The 20,596-nt window shown below is 60.7% G+C and overlaps 1 protein-coding gene across 1 annotated transcript; it reads right to left on the reverse strand.

Annotated features, from left to right (window-relative positions):
• Positions 1-881: 881 nt before the first annotated feature.
• Positions 882-10,819, reverse strand: LOC131482414 (multidrug and toxin extrusion protein 2-like). Its single transcript, XM_058676344.1, has 15 exons — positions 10,730-10,819; positions 10,412-10,560; positions 9,729-9,771; positions 8,603-8,647; positions 8,194-8,291; positions 7,886-7,983; positions 7,480-7,593; positions 7,093-7,160; positions 6,552-6,660; positions 5,744-5,819; positions 5,266-5,335; positions 3,081-3,213; positions 2,902-2,996; positions 2,268-2,352; positions 882-1,102 (listed from the first exon to the last, which is right to left on the reverse strand). The coding sequence occupies exons 1-15, from the start codon at positions 10,808-10,810 to the stop codon at positions 882-884; spliced, it is 1,485 nt and encodes a 494-aa protein (XP_058532327.1). The 5' UTR covers positions 10,811-10,819.
• Between the last annotated feature and the right edge of the window lie 9,777 nt (positions 10,820-20,596).

Raw genomic sequence — 20,596 nt, forward strand, 5'->3', positions numbered from 1 at the left:
GTGGAAGGTCACTAAGGTGTTGGGTCACCACGACACGGTCTCCCCTGCCTTTCCATGAGAGGAAGCCCCTGAGAGCGACATGGAACTGAACATTCATGTCCAGGGTCGCATTTTCCTTGTGGCCTTGACTGATGATCCATTTCCCTTCCAACCTGGCATGCTTCCAGCTAGGGGAGCTGGAGCCGTGGGACAGAGGCAGCTGGACGGTCCCACTGTCCACACTGGATGGCCTGGTGCAGTGGGTGAAGACAGTCCCCAGTCCCAGGCCTCCAGAGCATCTGAACCAGTGTGAACTTCCTGCCCAGGCTGGGGACAGTAACCAGCGGGGTTTGCTCTGCTGGTTTCTATGCTCGCACTCCTGAAGCAAGAAGTCTGGAAGCAGCAAGTGTGTGTCAGAGTCCAGGACAAGGGTCAGGAATGGAGGGGTGGTCAGACCTACCCTGGGCAGCTCTTGCTGCACCTGCGCCCACAGGGGTTGCCTGGACAGGGCCGGGGCCCCTCCTCAGGAGTCTCACAGAAAATTCACGAATAGATGTGGGCCACAGGCCGCAGCTGAGAAATCAGTGCTTTTTAATGTCACGGTGGCTCTGGTTTTCATTTTGTAATTTCCCTCTTGGTCCATTTACGTCCTGGATACACATGGCAGTCCCAGGAGTCTCATTCCTCTGGCTGGTATTGGAGGAGCGTCCCAGGTCAGAGAAGAAATGACCCGCTTGGGCACAGCACGGGTGGTCAGTCTGCCAGTTCAGATCCCTCCAGAGGTACCAGGAAGCCCAGGGACATGCCTGGCTTTGAGGCGTAGGTGGTGCCGGGATCCCCCTGCCCCAGGCTGTGTACCTGTCTGCCCACTCCTGCTGCCAGGGTGTGGCCTCGCATGCTGGTTAATAGCTGGGGGTGGTCAGCGCCCTGACCAGAAGCCCCACCCCCAGCAGGGCTGACGCCGCCCCCAGGGTGGCCCCACGCCGGATGACCACTTGTCTCAGGGACAGGGGACTGGCAGGTGCAGGTGCCACGTGGGCTGCCTGTGAGTTCGGGGAGAATGTGGGACACTCGGGCCGGGAGTACTTCGTCAAGGTGATGCCGGGGTTGCTGCCCGTGGCCACTGCGGGAACAAACAGGAGGAAGCTCAGCCCACCGTGTACACGGAGGGCAGGGGTGATGCCTGGGAATCCAGGTGACCTGTCTGGCTGCAGGTGTCTCACTGCGTGCCTGGTTGTTAGTCCTCAGGCCTTGGAAGAGCAGATGGGGAAAACACCTGCCTCCTTTACCTTCCGAGTCACAGAGGGAAGGTACGGGAAAGTGGCTTCAAGTGGGAGTTGGCTGTACAGCCAGCGCTCCCTGCTAAGGTGCCACAAGGAGCGGTCACGCTGGAGTGTGGCCTTGCAGCGTGCCCACCATGTGTGACTTCAGAAGCAGCTGTTGGACAGTTATTTGGTCCCGTCTTACCATCCCACCCCGCGGGGCAGGAGAGCCCTCAGATTGTCAAGAGCTGGCTTCACTGTTCTGGTCAGGGACAGCCCCAGAAGGAGGGAAGGCCACAGGCACAGCGTGTTCCTAATGGGCCGTGGGCTGCTACACACACGCCTGGCACTCACACCTGCCCTGGGAGGCTGGCTGGGCTGCTACACACACACGCCTGGCACTCACACCCGGCCTGGGAGGCTAGCAGGGACCCCGCTGGGACCACCACTTTGTCCTGTAGACATGGAGATCTAGGGAACACGGGCCACTGCAGCTGGTGAGTCGGGCCGGGCCAACCTCCCTGGGCCCACAGCTGGAGGCCAGGATGGCCCCTGGACCTGGGGTGGCATTTGGGAGGCCGAGCTGGAGTCAAATGGGCCACTGCTCACGTCCTCCCCTCTTCCTTTAGGGGTTGTGGGGTGGCAGGGACAGGAAAGCCCCTGGTCTGAGAACGCGGCCGCAGCTGGCTGCATCTCAGGCTCTTGGTGCCAGCCGACCCTCGCGTGCCTGCCAAGTAGGGAGGATGTGACTGGCTCCCTGTGCTTGGGCTGTCGTAGTCACAGACGCCGGTAGACAGCCTGGAACAGATGTGTGTGTGTGTGTGTGTGTGTGTGTGTACTGTACTTCTGTATGTCTGTATTTGTGTGTGTATATGGCTGTGTGTGTGTGTTATGTTTGTGTCTGTGTGTGGGCTTGTGTGTGTGTATGTATCTCTGTGTGGTTGTGCACTTCTGTGTGTGTCTGAGTGTGTCTGTACCTCTCCCTGTGTGCGCATGTGAGTGTGGAAGCAGCTGTGACCTCATTACCTGAAGAGACAGCTGCCCTGTCAGGCCCTGGGCGGGGGGCTGCGCCCTCTGCTCCCTGCTGCTGCAGCCCAGTGTGCTTCTGCGCCTGGAGGAGAGAGAGGAGGCGTGCCTGGGCCAGCCCGCACCCTCCCGCTCTGCCTGGCTCCCGGTGCCCTCCCTGGGAGCTGCGGGGCCTGAGGCAGCAGCTGCACGTGCTTGTGCTTGTAGTCACACAGCAGTGTGCCAAGTGGCCAGATGACGTCATCACGGTGTGAGGTACGCCCTGCCTGGAGCGGCCCAGGCTGCCCGGGCCTGTGGACACGGTGAGGACACAGCCTTGCCCAGGCCAGGGCCCACTCTCAGGGGCTCCTGTGCACTCAGCCTAGCCTGAGCGCTTTGCTTGGCTCCCGGCATGGCGTGTGTGGGGTGGGGGCATGGCGTGTGTGGGGTGGGGGCTATCTCAGGAACGTGTTTGGTTTCGGGGTTTCTGCTTGTAGCTGTTGGATGTGCTGCTTGCCTGGGCAGCTACCATGACAGGAGTGGCCAGTGAGCCTCGGGGGGGGGGTCCCTCCACGTCCCCTCCCACACATCCCCCAGTCCTGACAATGCTCTGGGTGTTTCTGCCCATGTGGCCGGGGGCCACCGATCCACTCACCTCCTCTGCCGCCAGCTTCCAGTCCAGCCGGACAGTGTAGACAATGAAGGCGGCGGCTGCCAGGCAGGCACAGGTCAGCATGCCCAGCCAGAGGCCTGCGGGAGGCAAGGGACGATGCGAAGGGCCGGGGATGGTCGGGGCCCACCCGGGCCCTTCCCACCCTCCCTCGGGCCTCGTACCCATGATCCTCATGCCCTGCACGAAGGCCAGCACGATGCCCAGGGGGAGGCCGACGATGTAGTACATGATGGCGTTCACGATGGCCCCGAAGGCCTGCCTCCCCGTGCCCCGCAGGATCCCGCCGGACACACACTGCGGGCAGGGAGGGTGATGCGGCCCTGAGTGGCCCACAGCCCCCTGCCTCGCCCCACCGCCAGACCAGCAGGGCCGCCCTGCTTCCCGGTCCTCCCTCCTTTCCCAGAAGAAGCTGCAGTGGTGGTTGGGGTCTCAGTCACTTGCCCTGGGGGTGCTGCACCAACATGGCTATACTTGGAGCTCAGTCCTGCACCCCCAGGCTCCCTTGGCTCCCAGCACTGCCCGGCTCCAGAGTGAGATCTCTGGGAAGCCCGGCTGACTGCGCTGGAGACGGGCGGCTGGAGCTCACTCAGTGGCCTCCAATAAGCTCAAACGTGCCATTTTCCTGTTCTTGAGGTTGGAAGTTGGCAGTGGGTCCTGCTGTCCCAACACCAAGGGCTGGCTCCTCTGGACGCTCGGCGGTGTCGGGGGGTGTCGGGGGGTGTCTCTGCTTTATGGGGCTCCTAGAACCTGCATCTCTGCAGCCACGGGTCCAACCTCAGCCCCCGACTCTGGCCCTCTGGCTCCGTCAGAAGGATGCTCCTCCCTGACCTTGGGGTCCTCAGGTCAGACACCTCTGCGGGCTCCTGTGTGCACAGCTCTGAGGACAGAGATGCGGACATCTCGGGCCCACTATCCTGCCCACCACCTGCAGCCAGCTACCGTGTGGTCCTTGGAGAAGATGTCTGTATTCCATCTGAAAGGCAGCCTGACAGAGGAAGGGGTGGACAGACGACAGAGCTCTTCCATTGGTTGGTTCACTCCCCTAGTGCCTGCAGCAGCTAGGACTGGCTCAGCCCACGACACCATGGCACTGGCCCCACACGCGGAGCCCCTACAACTCTGTGATACAAAGTGGTTGGGCAAGTCTGTCTCCAAGAAGTTGGAGTTCTGACGGCCAGTCGTCTACGTTTGTTTGGAAATCAGGCCTTTGTGATGGACCAGGCCAGGGGCCTGGGGGTTGGCCCTGGTCTGGCCTGGCTGGGGTCCTTCTACAGAGGGGAGCTGGACACACAGGCAGATACCCCTCAGGGGTGGAGGAGGCCAGGGACATGATGGACCTGCCCAGGCCAGTGGACACTGTGGCTTCCAGAAGGTGGGCAGTGGGCCCAGGACACAGCCATCCCTGATGTGTGCCAGGGTCACTGGGGGCCTGATGACCCCTGGGGCACGAGGCCTGAGCACCAGGGGCTGAAAGTGGTGCGGATTTATGCCACCCAGGTTTGGGTCCTTTGCCATGGCAGCCCCAGCGGTCCGAGAAGACACTCCTGGGCCAAAGACCTGAAGGGACATTTCACCGAGGAGGAGGCCTAAGTGGCTGGTGTGCATTGTGTACAGTGAAGCCATGCTGGTCACCACGACAAGGAGAGATGACCCAGCAAGTTGGCTTGGGGACATTGGCCACCAGGGCCCAGGGCACGGTGACGGGTGAGAGAACCTGGATGCAGAAGCCTACAGCTTGTCGGATCACAATGACGTGAAACATGCAGGAGAATCCCAGACTCTCTGCGGCCTGGATTGGCCGGTGATCAACTGATTTAAAGGAACTGAATCGTGCCCTCACAGACACACGGACGTCAGGGAGCATGGATTCTAAATAAAGGTGCAACATGACACCCTGAGCCTAAAGCAGAGGAGCTGAGAGGAGCCAGGAGAGGTGGGCCCTGCTCCCACTTTGTCCCTCACTTTGCAGAAGGCAGCGGTGACGGCTCACCCATCGGAGCCCCTGCCACCCATGTGGGAGAGCCAGACTGGGTCCAGGCTCCCAGCTTCCAACAGGCCCACGGCCCGGCTGTTCTAGTTTGGGGCATGAGCCAGCAGGGTGGCCCCTGCGCTGGAGGAACCGGGAAGGAGATGTTGGAGATTTTGCTGCACGTTTCTGCCCTCCCATCGTCTGTCCACCTGCCTTGACCGCCTTGAGGAGTGCACAACTCGCCTAGCCAGCACCCCGTGTGCTCCCTGTGTGGCCAGCCCGTGTTGCCCCATGGCGCTTGAGGGAGACTGCAGCAGGGATCATGTGCTGGGGGGCAGAGGGGGTGAAGGGTCAGGCTTCCAATCGGGGTCACTCACACAGATAGCCTCAATGATGTGGAAGATGACGTAGATCGGCAAGACCTGGTTCACCACGGCGATGACCTCTCTGCAGGGGAGACGGGCAGGTCGGCCAGCTGTGCAGGAGACAGCTGTGTCCTTGGAGACCCTCCTTCGGCCTCTTCCCACACTCCCACCCACCGTCCTTGGACGAGGGGGCGTCACCCCACACGGGTGCAACCGGCACTCTGAGCCACCTGCACCTGTGAGTCCCCGACGGTTTCTGTGCCCTGGGCTTCAGTTGGCATCTTGTCACGGCAAGCTGGGTGAAGGCCATAGCCTGAGTGCTGAGTGGACAAGCTGAAACTTGGCTTCCTCCCAGAGAGGCCAAAGTTGGGGCAGTTCCCAGGAACCAGGTGTGAGCTAAGTACCTGCACCCTGAAACTTCCCCCTCCCCCCAACACCCAGAACCACTCTGACATTTCCCGGAAGTCAAGAAAGGAAACTGATTACCTACTCATCACTGGTAAAAATGTACCCCAGCTCATCTTTCAGGATGCCCAACAGGGTGCCCACCACCAGGGCTATGCCAACTGGAAGAGACGAAGGGAACAGCGTGGACGGGCCTCCCCCGAAGCCAAGACCCAGCTTGGGTCAGTGCAGTGATATTCCTGCACCATCCGGCTGCTGCCTGACACTCCCGCCTGCTGTGCCGAGGAGCCCAGAGCTCCTGCCTTGCAGTTCTTCACCTGGAGTGATGCCCCTGTGCCAGCCCAGAGGGGCCACCACAGTTCTCCAAGTGGGTGTCCTAGGCCAGCACCTGAAACTGCTTAGGAATTCACACTCCCATGCCCCCCTCCACCCCATCTCCTGCCTGCTGCCTCGGTTCACCCTGCAGCCTGTGGGTCTGGGGATCCTCCGCAGCCCTCCCTCCTCTGTGTGTGGACTGAGGTCTTAGCCTGTCCCAGGACCCCTGCTGCTCTCCACAGCAGGGCCCTCCTGCACCTGCTGGCCTCAGGGAGCCAGGCCGTGACTGGGGGGATGCAGCAGAGGCGTGGAGAGAGGCTCCCCAGCTCCACGCTGGGGAAGGCCCTGGGGGAGTCACACTTCTACCTGTGCTAGGCTGAGTCCAGCATCAGGGGAGGAGGGGTGAGCTGGGAGAGGCACGGGCAGCTGAGATGTTCCCCACTCCGGGAGAGGCTGCTGTTCACGAAGAGAAGCAGCCCAGCCTGCCCAGGGGCCAGCCTGCCTCCCTCATCAGACCCAGGGCCCTCCCCTGTTCCAGCCCAGCTCCAGCATGCACTGGCAGAAGAGCGCCCACCCACCTGTGCAGAGCACGCCCGAGAGGGCGGAGCGCCGGGCCTGCATGGTGTCCGCAGCTCCCAGTGCCGTCCCCACGTGGACACAGACGGCCATGCTCAGCCCCATGGGGATCTGGGATGGGGACGGGGGAGAAGGTGCTGTTAGGTTCCAGTGGGCGCCGGAGGAGGGGCTGGGACCCTAAGCCAGGGTGAGGCCAGGCTGGAAGGGCAGGAGCTCTCCAGCCTGGGCCAGGCAGGAGGAGAGCTGGCAGACGGGGTGACCCCCGGGGGCAGTGGAAGGGCCTCCTGGTGGCTGTGATGGCTGGGATAGGCTGGGGCTGTCCCACGGGCAAACTGATCCCCATCATGACCCAGTCAGCAGAACCATGACAGGCAGGCTCACAATGGAATCAGCCGAAGCAGCACAGGGCTTTTGAAGAGAGGAATGTGGTATTTTTGAGCATGTAGATCAATGTTAAAAAAAAAGAAAACCCTAGCAAAAGTGTCACCCTCAGGGGACATGGGCCTCAGGTGGGAGTGGGAAACTGTCCCCCTGGGATCTCACCATGTAGGTCACTGTGGCCACCTCGTAGATGATAGCCTGGGCAGAGAGGTCCACTACACCGAGTAGGCCTGGGGAGGGAGTGGGGAAGGGCCAACATGAGGCAGGGCCCACAGGTGGGCGCCACCTTGCCCCACCCACGGATTGCTCCATGCTGGGCCCATCCCTCCAGCGGGACCCACTCCATGCTGGCCATGGCTGAGCAAGGGCTGGGATCAGCACCAAAGGCCCAGAGGCCAGATCCCTGGGCGAGGCCCTGCCTGGGGACGTCCAGCAGCCTGGCAGGTACACAGGGGAATGGACGTGAACCCCTCTCCCTGGGGCGGGGCTTTCTGAGCAGGACACGAGGACCCACATGCTGCTCTGCCATGCGTGGCTCTGTGCACGTACCCATGAGGAAGCTGCCGATCTCATAGGCCCACCATTCCACGCACATCATAAGCAAGCTGGGCACCCCCAGCGAGAAGAAAGGGCCCCAGTCCTGCAGGCACTGACTGGACCAGCCTAGAACACAGCAACCGCACCCCCCAGGGGTTGGAGATGGCAGGTATTGGGGCAGGTCCGGGCAGAAGCAAGGAAGGATCGCCAGGGCACACCTGCTAGCTCCTGTTCCCCCAGACGCCCTGGGCGTAAGGCATCCTGGACAACTGCCCCCTCCCGCCCCAGGCCGCCTGCACTGTGCCCCCCTAACCCCCAAGAGGCATCACAGGTGCCTGGCAGGAAGCATGGCGGGACGCAGCACAGCTGGAGGGGCCGGCAGGGACTAGGAGGCCTGAGGTCGGGCTGCGCTCCGCACCTCCCCAAGTCTCCAGGTGCAGCTTCTTCAGCAGGATGTGGAAGAAGAGGAAGGCGGCCTGCACGAACTGTGACACGGTGTTGGCGTAGGCGGCGCCCCTGGCAGAGGAGGCAGGCGGGGCTGGGCTCCCGCAGCCCGCAGCCCCGCCCTGCAGCTGCACCTGCGCAGGTGTCCTGGGGGCGTCTGCCCAGGCCCTCCCTCCCTCTCTCCACCCCTCCCTCCCCTCCTGCATCTCACCCTCTCAGGGCAGGCGGGACTCCATCCTGCCCCACACCCTGTGCCTGCCCCCAGCCCCCTTCCCCGCTCACCTGACCCCCAGACCCAGCACGGAAACCAGCGCATAGTTGGTGACGCCATTGACGCAGTTGCCCACCACACCGCTGAGGACTTGGGGCCACACGATTCCCTGAAACCCACGCCAAACAGGCCTTGCTCGGTCCCCTGGGCGCGTGTGGGACTGGCCTGAGGGCTGCAACTCGGTCCCCTGGACGCGCGTGGGACTGGCCCAGGCCTCTCACTGGGAGTTGGAGGAGGAGGCTGCGAGGGGCAGCTTGACCAACCACAAGCCCAGGGGCCTAGGGGCAGGTTGGAAGTGACCCTTTACAGGGCTGGGTCGCAGACAGGGAGAGAAGGGGGTAAAGCCCCTGGCACCACAACCCTTCCCGACTCCCTAGAGGATAGGACAGCGGCTGTCCCCCTACAGCTGGGGTCCTGTACCTGATTTTGCAAATACTTCGCCAGCAGATTGTAAAGAAAAATCACCTGCAAGCAAGCAAGCAAAATGAAACAATGAGCTCCCCCATGGCTACCTCCCCATCCCCTTACCACACATTCCTTCCCAGGAGGTAGAGCCCCCCGAGTTCCTGCGGGCCTGGGAGCCCGGCCAGGGGAGCTGAGGCTACCTGAGTGTGTGCTGTCTCTGCCCGGCTGGGCCCCTGCTCTGTCACAGGGGCGCCTGAGCAGGTGCAAGGGCCCTGGGAGAGGCTCTCGCCTGCCTGTGTGTGTGGGTGCAAGGGGGCCACCGTCCCAGGGGCCCTCGGTCAGCATAGGAACTGGCCCCAGGCCTGTTCCCACAGCCTGCCCATCCTGCCCTTCCTCTTCTTTGCAGCACAGGACCGGGGGTTGGAGAGGGAGGGAGGGAGGGAGAGAATGAATGGAGCCAGAGCTGGACTGTGCGTGACCCCACCTGTGCCTCTCAGGAGCTGTCCTCACTGAGCTGGGACCGTGTGTGTTTACTCACCACCTGACAAACACAGCTGTCCCTGTGACTCGCCGAGGGTTGGTTCCAGGACCCTCCTTGACACCCAAACCTGTCCCTGCTTGGGCCCCTAACCAAACTGGTGCAGTGCTTACCTGGAGCCTGCTCACGCCTCCACACGCATAACATTAAAGGGGAGAAGCAGGTGATAAAACAGGTGCACATGTTTATAAACACAAGCCTACGTCATTGAAAAGTTCAATGAAAAATGTATGCAGATAATTCAAGGGTTTTTTTGTCCCCACATTTTGCTGGCGCCTCCTTTCCCCCCACACCTTGCAGAGCCCTCCCACGCGCGGACACACGCGCCCACGAGTGGACACACTCCTGGGAAGCAGTCGCATCCCACGCTCTCCCCACGTGGGGGGAGGGGCTAAGCGAGTCTGAAACTTTCTGTCCTGGGCTTTCCGAATATTTGATCACAAACATCTTCCACATTCCACAGTCACAGTCTGCACATCTCCCTGGGCTCCCTCACGCCCTCTCACGTGCCCGCCTCAGCAGATGGGGTGGCTGGGTGGGCGGAGCGCAAAAAGCCAGGCTTGGGGTGTGGCGGGGCGGTGGGGCCGCGGGCGCAGCACCTACCGGGAGGCCCGGGATGAAGAGCAGCACGTACTCCTGGGTTAACCTGCAGGAGGAGAGGACGGGCTGTGCCGGGAAGGCGGCGCCCCAGGACCACCTTCCCTTGAATCCCGAGCCCCACGTGGCTCCAAAAGACAAACCCCAAACGTTATCATCACTAAGAAACAGCCCCAAGAAGCGCACGCCACGTCAAGCGAACAAGGCGGCGCTGTGAGAGGCCATCTCAGCCTAAGGACTTTGCGTCCCGCAGCGGAAATTCGGGCAGTCTTCCTTCTCCTTGGCTTCTGCGTGGAGCCGTGCAGGCCCCGGCTCGGATCATTGAGCTGCTGCACCACGCGAGACCTGGACTGAGTCCCTGGCTCCTGGCTCCGTCCCGGCCATTGCAGACATTTGGGGAAGTGAAGGAGATGCTGAGAACTCGATGCTGTCTTTCCCAAGGTACACATTTTCATGCCTTGCAAACTAAAGCACCTGTGAGGTGTGTCTGCCCCCTGCTGGTCACATCCGGAGTAGCGGGGTCTGAGAGTGAATTTCCCGAGGGAACTCTAAGAACCATGAAGAGGTGTTGGGGGCTGGTGACCACTAGTGGTGCAGAGAGATCCAGGGCCTGGGGGAGGGGGTACAGTTTCCCAGAACCTCCCCCAAATCCTTGGCTGGCTGCCCGGCGGGAGCCACGCGGCAGGTACCTGGACACAGCCGGGTCCTGCCTGAAGAGCAGCAGGAGGGGCTGCGTGTTGAGGAAGAGGGCCCAGCAGGGCAGGCAGCAGAGCAGCAGGATGAGTGTGGCCCGCTGCAGGACGACGCCCACGTGCTTCTTGTTGGGGCTGCCGAAGCTCTGCAAAACGCAGCCTACTGCTGTCCCCACGCTGGGTGACACCGCACCGCCTCCAGGCAGCCCCCATCGCCCCCAGCAGTGAGTGGGCAGGGACCGATCCCCGCCCTGCTCACCTGCAGGACCCAGACCCTGCCAAAGGCCATTTCCCTCTTGGCACCCAGCCACCTACCTGGGACATCAGGGTGTCACAGGCCGAGGACAAGCCGAATCCTACAGAGACTCCACAGACGTTGACAAACTGGAGCCACATACATGGAACGGGAAAACACCAGGGCTTGTGTTGTGAGGGGTTCAGGTGGGGACTCTGAGGAGGGCTGGGGCTCTGGGGACCCTGTCCCTCTGCCTGGCTCTGTCCCCATGGCCGTGAGCACTGTGCCTGGTTGCCCCCACCCCCACCCGTCTCCAGCGTTAGGTTCCAGGCATCTGACCCCACATCTGGGTCATCCTGGCCCCTCACTGGCCACCCAGCAGCCTGGGAACCTGGCGGAGAGTCCCCAGGAGTGGGGCCAGCACGGTACTCACTGCCACACCCAGGGTCACAGATGCCAGCTCCACTTTGCCCAGGTGCCCGCAGAACACAGTGCCCACGATGTAGGTCATGAAGTTAAGTGCCTGGAACAAGAACTGGAAGATGGCGGCCAAGGTCAGGCCAGGGCCAAGGTCAGGCCAGGGCCAAGGTCAGGCCAGGGCCCAGGTCCCCGGCCGCTGCCTGCTGCCCATAGCGTACAGGCCTGGTCACTCTAGCTTCGCAGCCTTGCTGGACTCTGAGCCCAGCCCCCATGGGCCTTTGCTCCACAGGCTCACCCAAGTCACTGGGCAGACACCCCCTGCCCAGGCCTGGGAGCCTGGCTTGGGCATCGGCGGGCCCCCCTCCCCTGTCCTGGCTGTGGTGCCTCAATCCAGCCTGACTAAGGCTTCCAAAGGGGACACACAGCCGCCCCCTTTGGGTCTGAGGCTGCCCATGGCGATGCATGGGCAGGCCCCACGACCCCCCAGAGAAGTAGCGTTTTTTGGAGAGGCTGTTGCGTGCAGCCCCAGCCTCTCCCCACCCCATGCTTCCCGGGCCCCACCCCACTCCTCCTACCAGGGGTCCAGAAAGAACAAAGAGCGTCCGCGCTTCGTCCCAAAAGCCCCTGGGGAGCAGCCTGCGCAGGTCATGCCAGCGGTGCCCTTGGTCCGGGCAGAGCGCATCCTGCCGGCTGTCCATTCCCAGCCCGAGCCCCTGCCGCCTTGCCCACCCCGGCACTCTCCCACTGGTTCTGTGTAGCCAGCTGCCCGCTGCTTGGTGAACCCGTGTGCCCTGCAGCTGGTTAATGAGTAAGGGACAGAGGAGGGGCGGCTGTGCGGCCTGCTGGAGGTCCCTTCCTCCCAGGCCAGCCAGGCGGCCCTCACCTGCTTGGGGATGCTTGGTGACCAACGTCTCCTGGCATGGCGGGGCAGCAGGCAGATGGCCTGCGTGTCCTGCTCATCATGACTCCCATTTCTCAGAGCCGCGGGCAGCTTGTGTGAGATCCAGGGCCCAGAGCCCAGGGCTCAGTATGCCCAGGGAGACTGCATCACAGCGACCCCTCAGGCTCCTCTCATTCTGGGTAACCTGGGCTCTGGGTGCTTGCCCGTGATCCCGCAGACGGCTGGGGCCATGGGAACCACAGGAGGCTGAGAACCACCAGGCCACCTGGCCCCATCCTGCCCAGGGCTGCGGTGTGTTCAGCCCAGGAGCTGGAGGAGGTTGAGGAGGAGGGAGCAGCAGGGGCTGTGCAGAGGAGGGAGGAGGGGTGAGCTCCTGGTGCCCACATGCCTCCCTGGCACCCACGGATGTCCCTGCAGGATCCCATGCAGCAACTCCCAGAGCCCCAAGGAGGATGGAAGACAGACCCCAAAGCAGAGGTGTGACCACAAGCTCTGAGCCCACCCCCCCGCTCTGCCACGCCCCCAGCACATCACCCACCCTGACCCACTCACACACAGCCCCTACCTTCCCGCCGAATTCCCAACTCACCTAGTTCTGCTCCTTTTAAAGTTCCTTTGAAAGGCAGTGTCGGGCGGGGGACGGGGGGCGGTGGGGAGATGCGCTGGTTCAGTCTGCAATCTGCCAGGGTTGGGCTGGGCCAGGCTGAAGCCAGGAGCCTAGAACTTCCAGCGCTTGGGCCATCTTTGCTGCCTTCCCAGGCATATCAGCTTGGAGCTGGATTGGAAGTGGAGCAGCTGGAGTCAAAACGGAGTCACATGGGACAGAAATCAGCCAGGGTCACTCGTGATGAGGGCCTCTCACCGCCTTGCCCCCCACCGCGGGGGTGGCATTCCTGGCAGATGACTACTGCCTACCTCCAGATGGGGACCACCCTGGGGGGAGATTCATCAGGGTGTGGATGCTCATCTCTCTCAGGTCAAGTCTAGAGGGAGAGGTGGGGGAGAAAGAGCAAGGAGGAGAAACAGGGAGATGGTCATTTGCTGGTTCACTCCCTAAATGCGTGTAACAGCCAGGGCCTGACGAGGCTGGAGCTGGGAGCTAGGACACCAAGCTGGAACTCAATCCGCATCTCTCATGTGGACCGTGGGGGCCCAGCCTCACTAAGAACCTGCTCTTCCGGGATGCAGCCCCTGGACACTGACACGGAACCTGCACGGATTGGCAGACAGTCCCCATCACTCCTGTCCCCCACAGGAATTCCTGCTTCCCTCCCAGGGCCCAGTGCTGGAGCTGGCCCTGTGGAGCAGGGTGAGTGACCGGGAGATGCCCACATGGGTACAGGTGGAAGCCGTGTGTCCAGCAGGACGTGGGGAGCCCTGCTTGGGTACCCCCTCTGCCATGCCCTGCGTGGGTACTCCACTGTTCACCTCCTTTCTGGCCCCACCCTGCGGCTCTCCCACCCTGTCCCCCAACCTTGGCTCTGGGTACTGTCACCTGAGTCATGATGACTTAGCTACTGTAGCTGCGGGAAAGACAGTGTGTGCTGGGGGTGGGGCTGGGCCTGGAGTGGCTCCCTTGGGTAACTCATTGCCCAGGGCCCTGCCTGGTGCCATCTGAGCCTGTGGCCTGGGTTAACTTCCCCTCACTCAGTTCCACTCCACGGGGGCTCCCAGGGACTGTCATCTGCCCTTTGGTCACCCTGAAATGTGCACGCATAAGCCGTCTCTCTCTTCCTCTCTCTTTCTGTCTCACTTTTTGTCTTATATACACATGCGCGCGCACACACACACACACACTCACACTCCTCCTCCCCAGGCCAGAGGCCAATGTCCCTTGCTGTGAGCCCCTCTTCATTGGTGCAAAACGCCCTGTTTGCTCCCTGAGGCAGAGGGGACTCTGGACTGCGGGCTGCCCAGCCCTGCCTGGACCTTCAGGGCAAAAAGACAGTTCTGGAGGGGACCCAGCCACCCACTTACAGCCAGGTCCCAGGCCTCTTCTTGCCCAATGACTAACATAGGGCCTCTCTCCCTCCTCCACTGCCCCCTCTGAGCTCTAGCCGCTTGCACCACCTCCTCCACCCCAACACTGTGGCTCTCCCCACCCCTGCTCGGCTCTCCTCTGTCTACCCCCCTAACCAAGGCCTTCACAGGCAGCTGCCCGAAGTTTCCGGGGCTCAGTCCCAACCTGACCCTGGACATACCCAGGCCTGCAGCTGAGGGGAGGGACAGCCAACTGGCCATGCCCCCAGGAGTCCCAGCAGAGTCCCCTGTGTTTAGCTGGACAAGCACCAGCCGTCCCGAGGGCCCGGAAGATGGCAGGGCATTTCCACCTGGGGGGGCAGCTTGCAAGGCATAAGCTTGGATCTTGCACAGCCACAAAGGAGCCATCGAGTGGTGAGAAGACGTGAGGAAGCTGAAATGAATTACCTAGGAGGAGGAAGCCGGTCAGAAATGAACACGGCTGGATGACTTCAACCACAGAACATTCTGGAAGAGGCAGAGCTCTGAGGACGTGAGCTGAGTGGTCACCAGGGCACAGAAGGAGGGGGCGAGGGAGATGACAGCTCTGGAGGGCAGAGCAAGAGGCCCCAGGTGTCGTCCAGGCCCGTAGGACACTCAACATGTCAGCAGTGATTGGTCAATTACCATTGATTAACACAAGTGTGACTTCCACCTGTCACAGGTTTGTCAGAGGGCAAATCGGTGTCCACACGGCATATTGTTCTCTGTAAGCCTAAAACTCCTCCCAGAACAACCTCATAAATGGACACACACTGAGGTTTCTTTACAGAGAATTAGAGAGAGAGAGAGAAGGATTTTCCATCCACTGATTCACTCCCCAGCTGGCTGCCTCGTCCAGAGCTGAGCTGATCCTATTCGGAGCCAGGAGCTTCTTCTGGTCCCCCATGTGGGTGCAGGGTCCCAAGGACTGAGTCATCCTGCTTTCCCAAGCCACAAACAGGGATCTGGGTCAGAAGTGGAGCAGCTGGGACTTGAACTGGTGTCCACATGGGTTGCCAGTGCTGCAGGCGGAGGATTAGCTTGATATGTCACCATGCTGCCCCCCCACCCATATGTTCTGAACAAATGTTAGGGAACTTTGTTTTTCTTTTAAAGGTTTATTTCTATATGTGAAAGTCAGAGCTACTCCGAAGCACGGAGAGAGAGAGAGGAGAGAGAGAAGCTTCCCGTGGGTCTCCCATGTGGTTCAGGGTCCCACGCACTTGGGCCACCTCCTGCTGTGTGCCCAGGTGCGTCAGCAGGGAGCTGGAGTGGACGTGGAGCAGCAAGGACCTGCGTGGAACGCTGGTGTCCCAGGTGGCGGTCCTGACGCTAGGCCTTTGGTCTTCTTTCCTGAGATCCTGGGTACCTGACTTAGAATGTTCTAGAGACAGAGCCTAGATGAGGTGCATATGTAAGCAGTCCAGACGTTGCTTTCCTGACAATGAGCCTTGCCCGAGACCTCGGATTCCTTTACTGAAAGTGGTAACCAATGTGGGGAGCAACCACCAAGTCTGACACATCTTTCTGAAGATGGGGCGGAGGAAGCGAAGGGAGGAGGGACAGAGGAAAAGGTGTGGGCTGGCTGGGGCGTGCCCCGCCTGCTGATTCTCCCAGGACTGCTGGCTCGGCCCTGGACGCCACGGTGCAGGGAGGGACGGAGTCTCCCTCGTGGTCTCCCTGGGCCAGCAGCATCAGACGTGCCAACTCTCACCCCACCCAGCTGGATATGAATGGGAACTGAGGTGTGGAGAGAGGAAGGGTCGCCACACAGGCGCAGCGTGCAGAGCCAGGCTGCGAGGCCAGGTCACTGCGGAGTTACTGCCGCTGCACCGGGCGTGTCTTCATCCGCCGTGTGCTGCTCCAACGGGAAACCGAGACTGCGTCCCTCATCACGAATCGCTGGTGTGTGTAGTTTCCTCGCAGCTCTGGAGGCTGTGAAGTTCAAGTTGCTGCTGGCACCTGGTGAGGGCCGCCTTGCTGGGTCAGCCCATTTTTGTTAGACAGTCAAAGGATAGGGGAGGGCTGGCGTGGTGTGTGCCTGTGCTGCCGGCATGCCACAGGGGCGCCAGTTGGGGTCCTGGCTGCTCCTACCTCTGATCCAGCTCCCCACTAATGCACCTGGGAAAGCGGTGGAGGATGGCCCAACTCCTTGGGACCCTGCACCTGTGTGGGAGACCCAGAAGAGGCTCCTGGCTTCTGGCTTTGGACTGGCGCAGCGTTGGTTGTTGCAGCAACCTGGGGAGTGAACCAGCAGATGGAAGCTGTCCCTCTGCTTTTCACAATACAACTTTTTTTTAAAGTTGTATCTCAGTGTTACAATGACAGTTCAACTCGAGCCTGACAAGTGGAGGGACCAACATTCAATCTGCAGCAGATGGCACATGACTTTTGTCCAGGTGTGAGGTTCTGCCCCAGCGGACACGTTGCCCTGCATTGCTTAGCATGAACCGCAGGCGATGCAGCTGAGAACAGTGCTGCAATCAGCTCGTCATGCCTGCCATGGGCATGGGCTGGGGCGGGGGTCACGGTAGGTGTGCCACCTCCCCCTGGGCACCGGCTAAGAGTGAGGTAGAACCCATTTGCTCCTCCGTCTGGCAGCTCTGGGCCCGAGAAAGGACTCAGCATCGCAATGCCTGGGAAGTCTCAGTGGTTCCTGGCCAGGGTGTGTGGCTGCGCCCGAGTCTTCCCTGGTCCCAGTGCTTGGCTGTGCCTGGCAGGGAAGGTGTGGGTTGGGTTGGGTTTCTCCCGAGATCCGGCCCTTGCACACACTGTGTCAGGCAGACAGGCTTTGAGAGGGAAGCAGGAGTCCACCCACGTGCGCTCACTTGCCAGAAAGTCCGGGGGCCTTGTGAGATCGCGTCTGGTCTCCCAACTGGGAAGGGGAGCCCTGGCTGCGGGGCGAGTGTGAACTCCTCTCCAGGTCCAGCCAGCCATGTGGGTGGAAGCAGGGGTAGGGGAGGGGTTCCTCCCCACGGCTCCTGTCCTGCCCCCCAGCTTTGAGAGAGGCTGTGGGCTGTCTTCCGTGAGGGCCAGGGGAACCGACGCAGAGGGCCCAGTGCCACGGCAGGTGCAGAGAGGAGCTGTGCATCCAAGAGCACGTGCCTCCCCCCCCAGGCATCGCAGACCCTGGGCCATAGAGAGCAGATGTGTGCCCACCTAGAAGCTGCCTGTGGCAGCCTGTTCCTGGGCCTGGCACGGGGCCTGGAAGCTGTCTTGCATGTGGCTGCCTTGCCCGGCCAGACGATTTCTGTTGTCTTTAGGAACTAAACAGTTTAGGTCAAGCCAGATGGTGCTTTCAAAATTTCCTGTAACCAGAGGGGAAGACGCAGCTCATAGAACACCCTTGTCTGGGGAGTCAGTCCCAGGCATGGCCGAGCAGCCGGCAGGGGCCCAGGGAGGCCCTGGCCGGGGAGGCTGGGGCCCAGGGGAGGCTGGGGCCACTGGGAGGCCTGTTGCTGGGCTGCCCCCAGGACCTGCCTTCCTTCCCTCTTTGCTCCTTCCCTTCTTCCCCTTTCTTTTTCCTTCTGTGATAGATTTGAAAGGCAGAGTTACAGAAACAGAAGGAGAGGAGGGGGAGGCAAGGGAGTCTTCCAACCACTGGCTCACTCCCCGAAGCAGCACCCACAGTTACCGCTGAGCCAGGCTGAAGCCAGGAGCTTCTTCTGAGTCTCCCATGTGGTGCAGGGGCCCAGGCACTTGGGCCATCAGAATTCTGCTGCTTTCCCAGGTGCATTGGTAGGGAGCTGCATCAGAAGTAGAACAATCGGGATTCGAACCTGTGTTCTGATATGGGAAGGTGACATTGCAGGTGTGGTTAACTTCGGTGCCATGACACTGGGGGCTGTTCTCTCTAACTGCAAACTCTGCACCAGCCCCGTGACCCCCTGAGGAATGGGCTCAGGCTCAGACTCGGGGATCCACAGGGCTACAAGGAAAGGGTCGCATGTCAATCTGACATTAATTTGACCAGGCGCTTCGTCTGCATCATCTCCTTTAACCCTCACATTAGTCCTAGGAGAGGAGCTCAGATCTCGTGAGCAAAGTTTAGGTCAACACGCAGCTTGACCCAAGGTCAGCAGGGCCACGCTATTGGCTCCGAGCGTTCCTTCCCACTTCCTGGGGGTAGCGTGCGGAGAGCAGGCACTGTGAAGCTCCCAGCCACACTCCTTCCCCGGCCTGTCTTGAGCCAATGTTCTAAGGGAAGATGTGAAGGGCTGCCCTTGGGAGGCTCTTGAGGCAGAGCTGGCTGCTTAGGTTGGTAACAAGGACACAGAGACACAGGGCCCCTGCTCCAGCCATCCTGTGCCCAGGGCCCACTGGTGTTGGCAGCCAGAGGCAGTGATGGTAGCCAGCTTCCTGGGTTTTGGGTGTCTGAGGCAGGGGGCCCCTCTAGCTCGGATCCTGGGAGTGACCTGCGGTGGGCAGTGCCACCTGTGCTGGGGACTGGCTCAGGGACTCCTTTTATTGGCTGTTCCTGTGAGAACACCTAGGGTGACTTCTGCTCCAGTTCTTCCCAGGCTGATGGAGTCCCAGAGCCGAGAGATGGCCAAGGATGGTGCGTGGGGTCCTGGTGGTGACGGGGAGGGAACAGCAGGTGGAGGGAAGAGGGACAAGGATCCCTGCAGAGGGCACTCAGCTGGGAGCCTGTGACGAGGGCTGTGTGGACGCGTGGCCGTCAGCCAGCTCCTCAGCGGGTGTCTGCACAGCACACGCTCTTCCCTGTTCGCTCACGGGCAGGGCGTCTTCCTCCACCCACGTGGCAGAGATGTTCCCTGCTCCACCAATGGCGACTGTCCCTCCCTGGCCAGGCATCTCAGCTCTGATCTGCCTGGGGGCCCGAGGCAGTGTGGTCTGGGGTGCAGTCCCGTTCCCGGTTTGGGGGAGCCCCAAGCCTGCACCGACCACTCCCCAGATCCCCAGCATCCACATGTGTCTCTCATCAGTGGGGTACATGAACAGCAACAGAGAGAAGGGATCAGCAGATGTAACACGGACAGAAGCCTTCCGCGGCTCGAAATTTCATTTTTGTTGTTGTTTGCAACTTTGAAGAAACTCAGGTGACAAAACAAGGCTTTGCAAACCTGAGGATCAATGTGCTGGAAAAACAATTCCCGAAGCTAGTGGCCACAGCGGCCTCTGGCGCACCGGCTGCGAGGCCTGGATTCTGCCCAGCAACTCCTGCTGGCCGCATGTGAACTGTGGGAACTGAGGCCGTGCAGGTTCCAGACAACAGCGGCTCTTTGGAAAAGCTGAGTCATCATTGTGAAACTCCTTTTCAGCCTTTTCCTTGGTCCATGCAGCGGAAAGAGCAAAGTGCTGGATTGCGTCACGGTGTTGGGGCCGGGGCTAGTTCTGCTGATTATTTCCTCCTGATTTAAGATTTAGTGGAGGGGCCCAGTGCCATGGCCTAGCGGCTCAATCCTCGACTTGCAGTTGTACCAGGATCCCATATGTGTACCGATCCTGTCCAGGTGCCCCCGCTTCCCATCCAGCTCCCTGCTTGTGGCCTGGGAAAGCAGTTGAGGACGGCCCAAAGCCTTGGAACCCTGCACCCATGTGGAAGACCCAAAGGAGGCTCCTGGCTCCTGTCTCCTGGCTTTGCATCAGCTCAGCTCTGGCTGTTGTGATCACTTGGGGAGTGAACCAGCAGTGGACAGAGGTTCCTTCTCTCTGTCTCCTACTCCCTGTGTATCTGCCTTTCCAATAAGGATAAATGGATCTTTTTATTCATTTTTTTTTATTACAAAGTCAGATTTAGAGAGAGGAGGAGAGACAGAGAGGAAGATCTTCCGTCCGATGATTCACTCCCCAAGTGACCACAACAGCCGGAACTTAGCCGATCCGAAGCCGGGAACCAGGAACCTATTCCGGGTCTCCCACACGGGTGCAGGGTCCCAAAGCTTTGGGCCGTCCTCAACTGCTTTCCCGGGCCACAAGCAGGGAGCTGGATGGGAAGCAGGGCCTCCAGGATTAGAACCGGCGCCCATATGGGATCCTGGTGAGGACTTTTGCCGCTAGGCCACGCCGCCGGGCCCAGATAAATGGATCTTAAAAAAAAAAAAAAAGATCTAGTGGAGAACAGATTAGCTTTGGGACATTCCGGTGGTCTTTTTACTACAGGCTAGACTGTAAATGGTGTGGTAGTAATAATCAATGGGAAAAGGTCTCCACCAACCAAATCATCAATGGCTGATTGATGGGCAGTGTGAGGGGTTCCAAAAGCTTGGGGGGAAGTGAAATGAACAGGGGCTGGCACTGTGGTGTAGTGGTTTAAGTTGCCACTTGCAAAGCTGGCATCCCAAACCGGAGGGCCAGCTCAAGTCCTGGCTGCTCCCCCTTTGACCCAACCTCCTGCCAATGTCCTGGGAAACAGTAGGCGATGGCTCAAGTACTTGGGCCCCTGTCACCTACGTGGGGGACCTGGATGGATTCTTGGCTCCTAACCTTAGCTTGGCCCAGCCCTGCCTGTCGGAGCCATTCGGGGAGTCAACCAGGGAGTGGAAACTGTGTGTGTGTCTGTTTCCCCTGTCTCTGATGCTCTTTCAAATACATTTTTAAAGAAAACAGGTTTGGTTTGGCTTTATTTTTATAGGGCTTGGCGTGTTAGCCTACTGGCTAAATT

The sequence above is a fragment of the Ochotona princeps genome, chromosome 17 (assembly GCF_030435755.1).
Source record: "Ochotona princeps isolate mOchPri1 chromosome 17, mOchPri1.hap1, whole genome shotgun sequence".
NCBI classification, from domain to species: Eukaryota; Metazoa; Chordata; class Mammalia; order Lagomorpha; family Ochotonidae; genus Ochotona; species Ochotona princeps.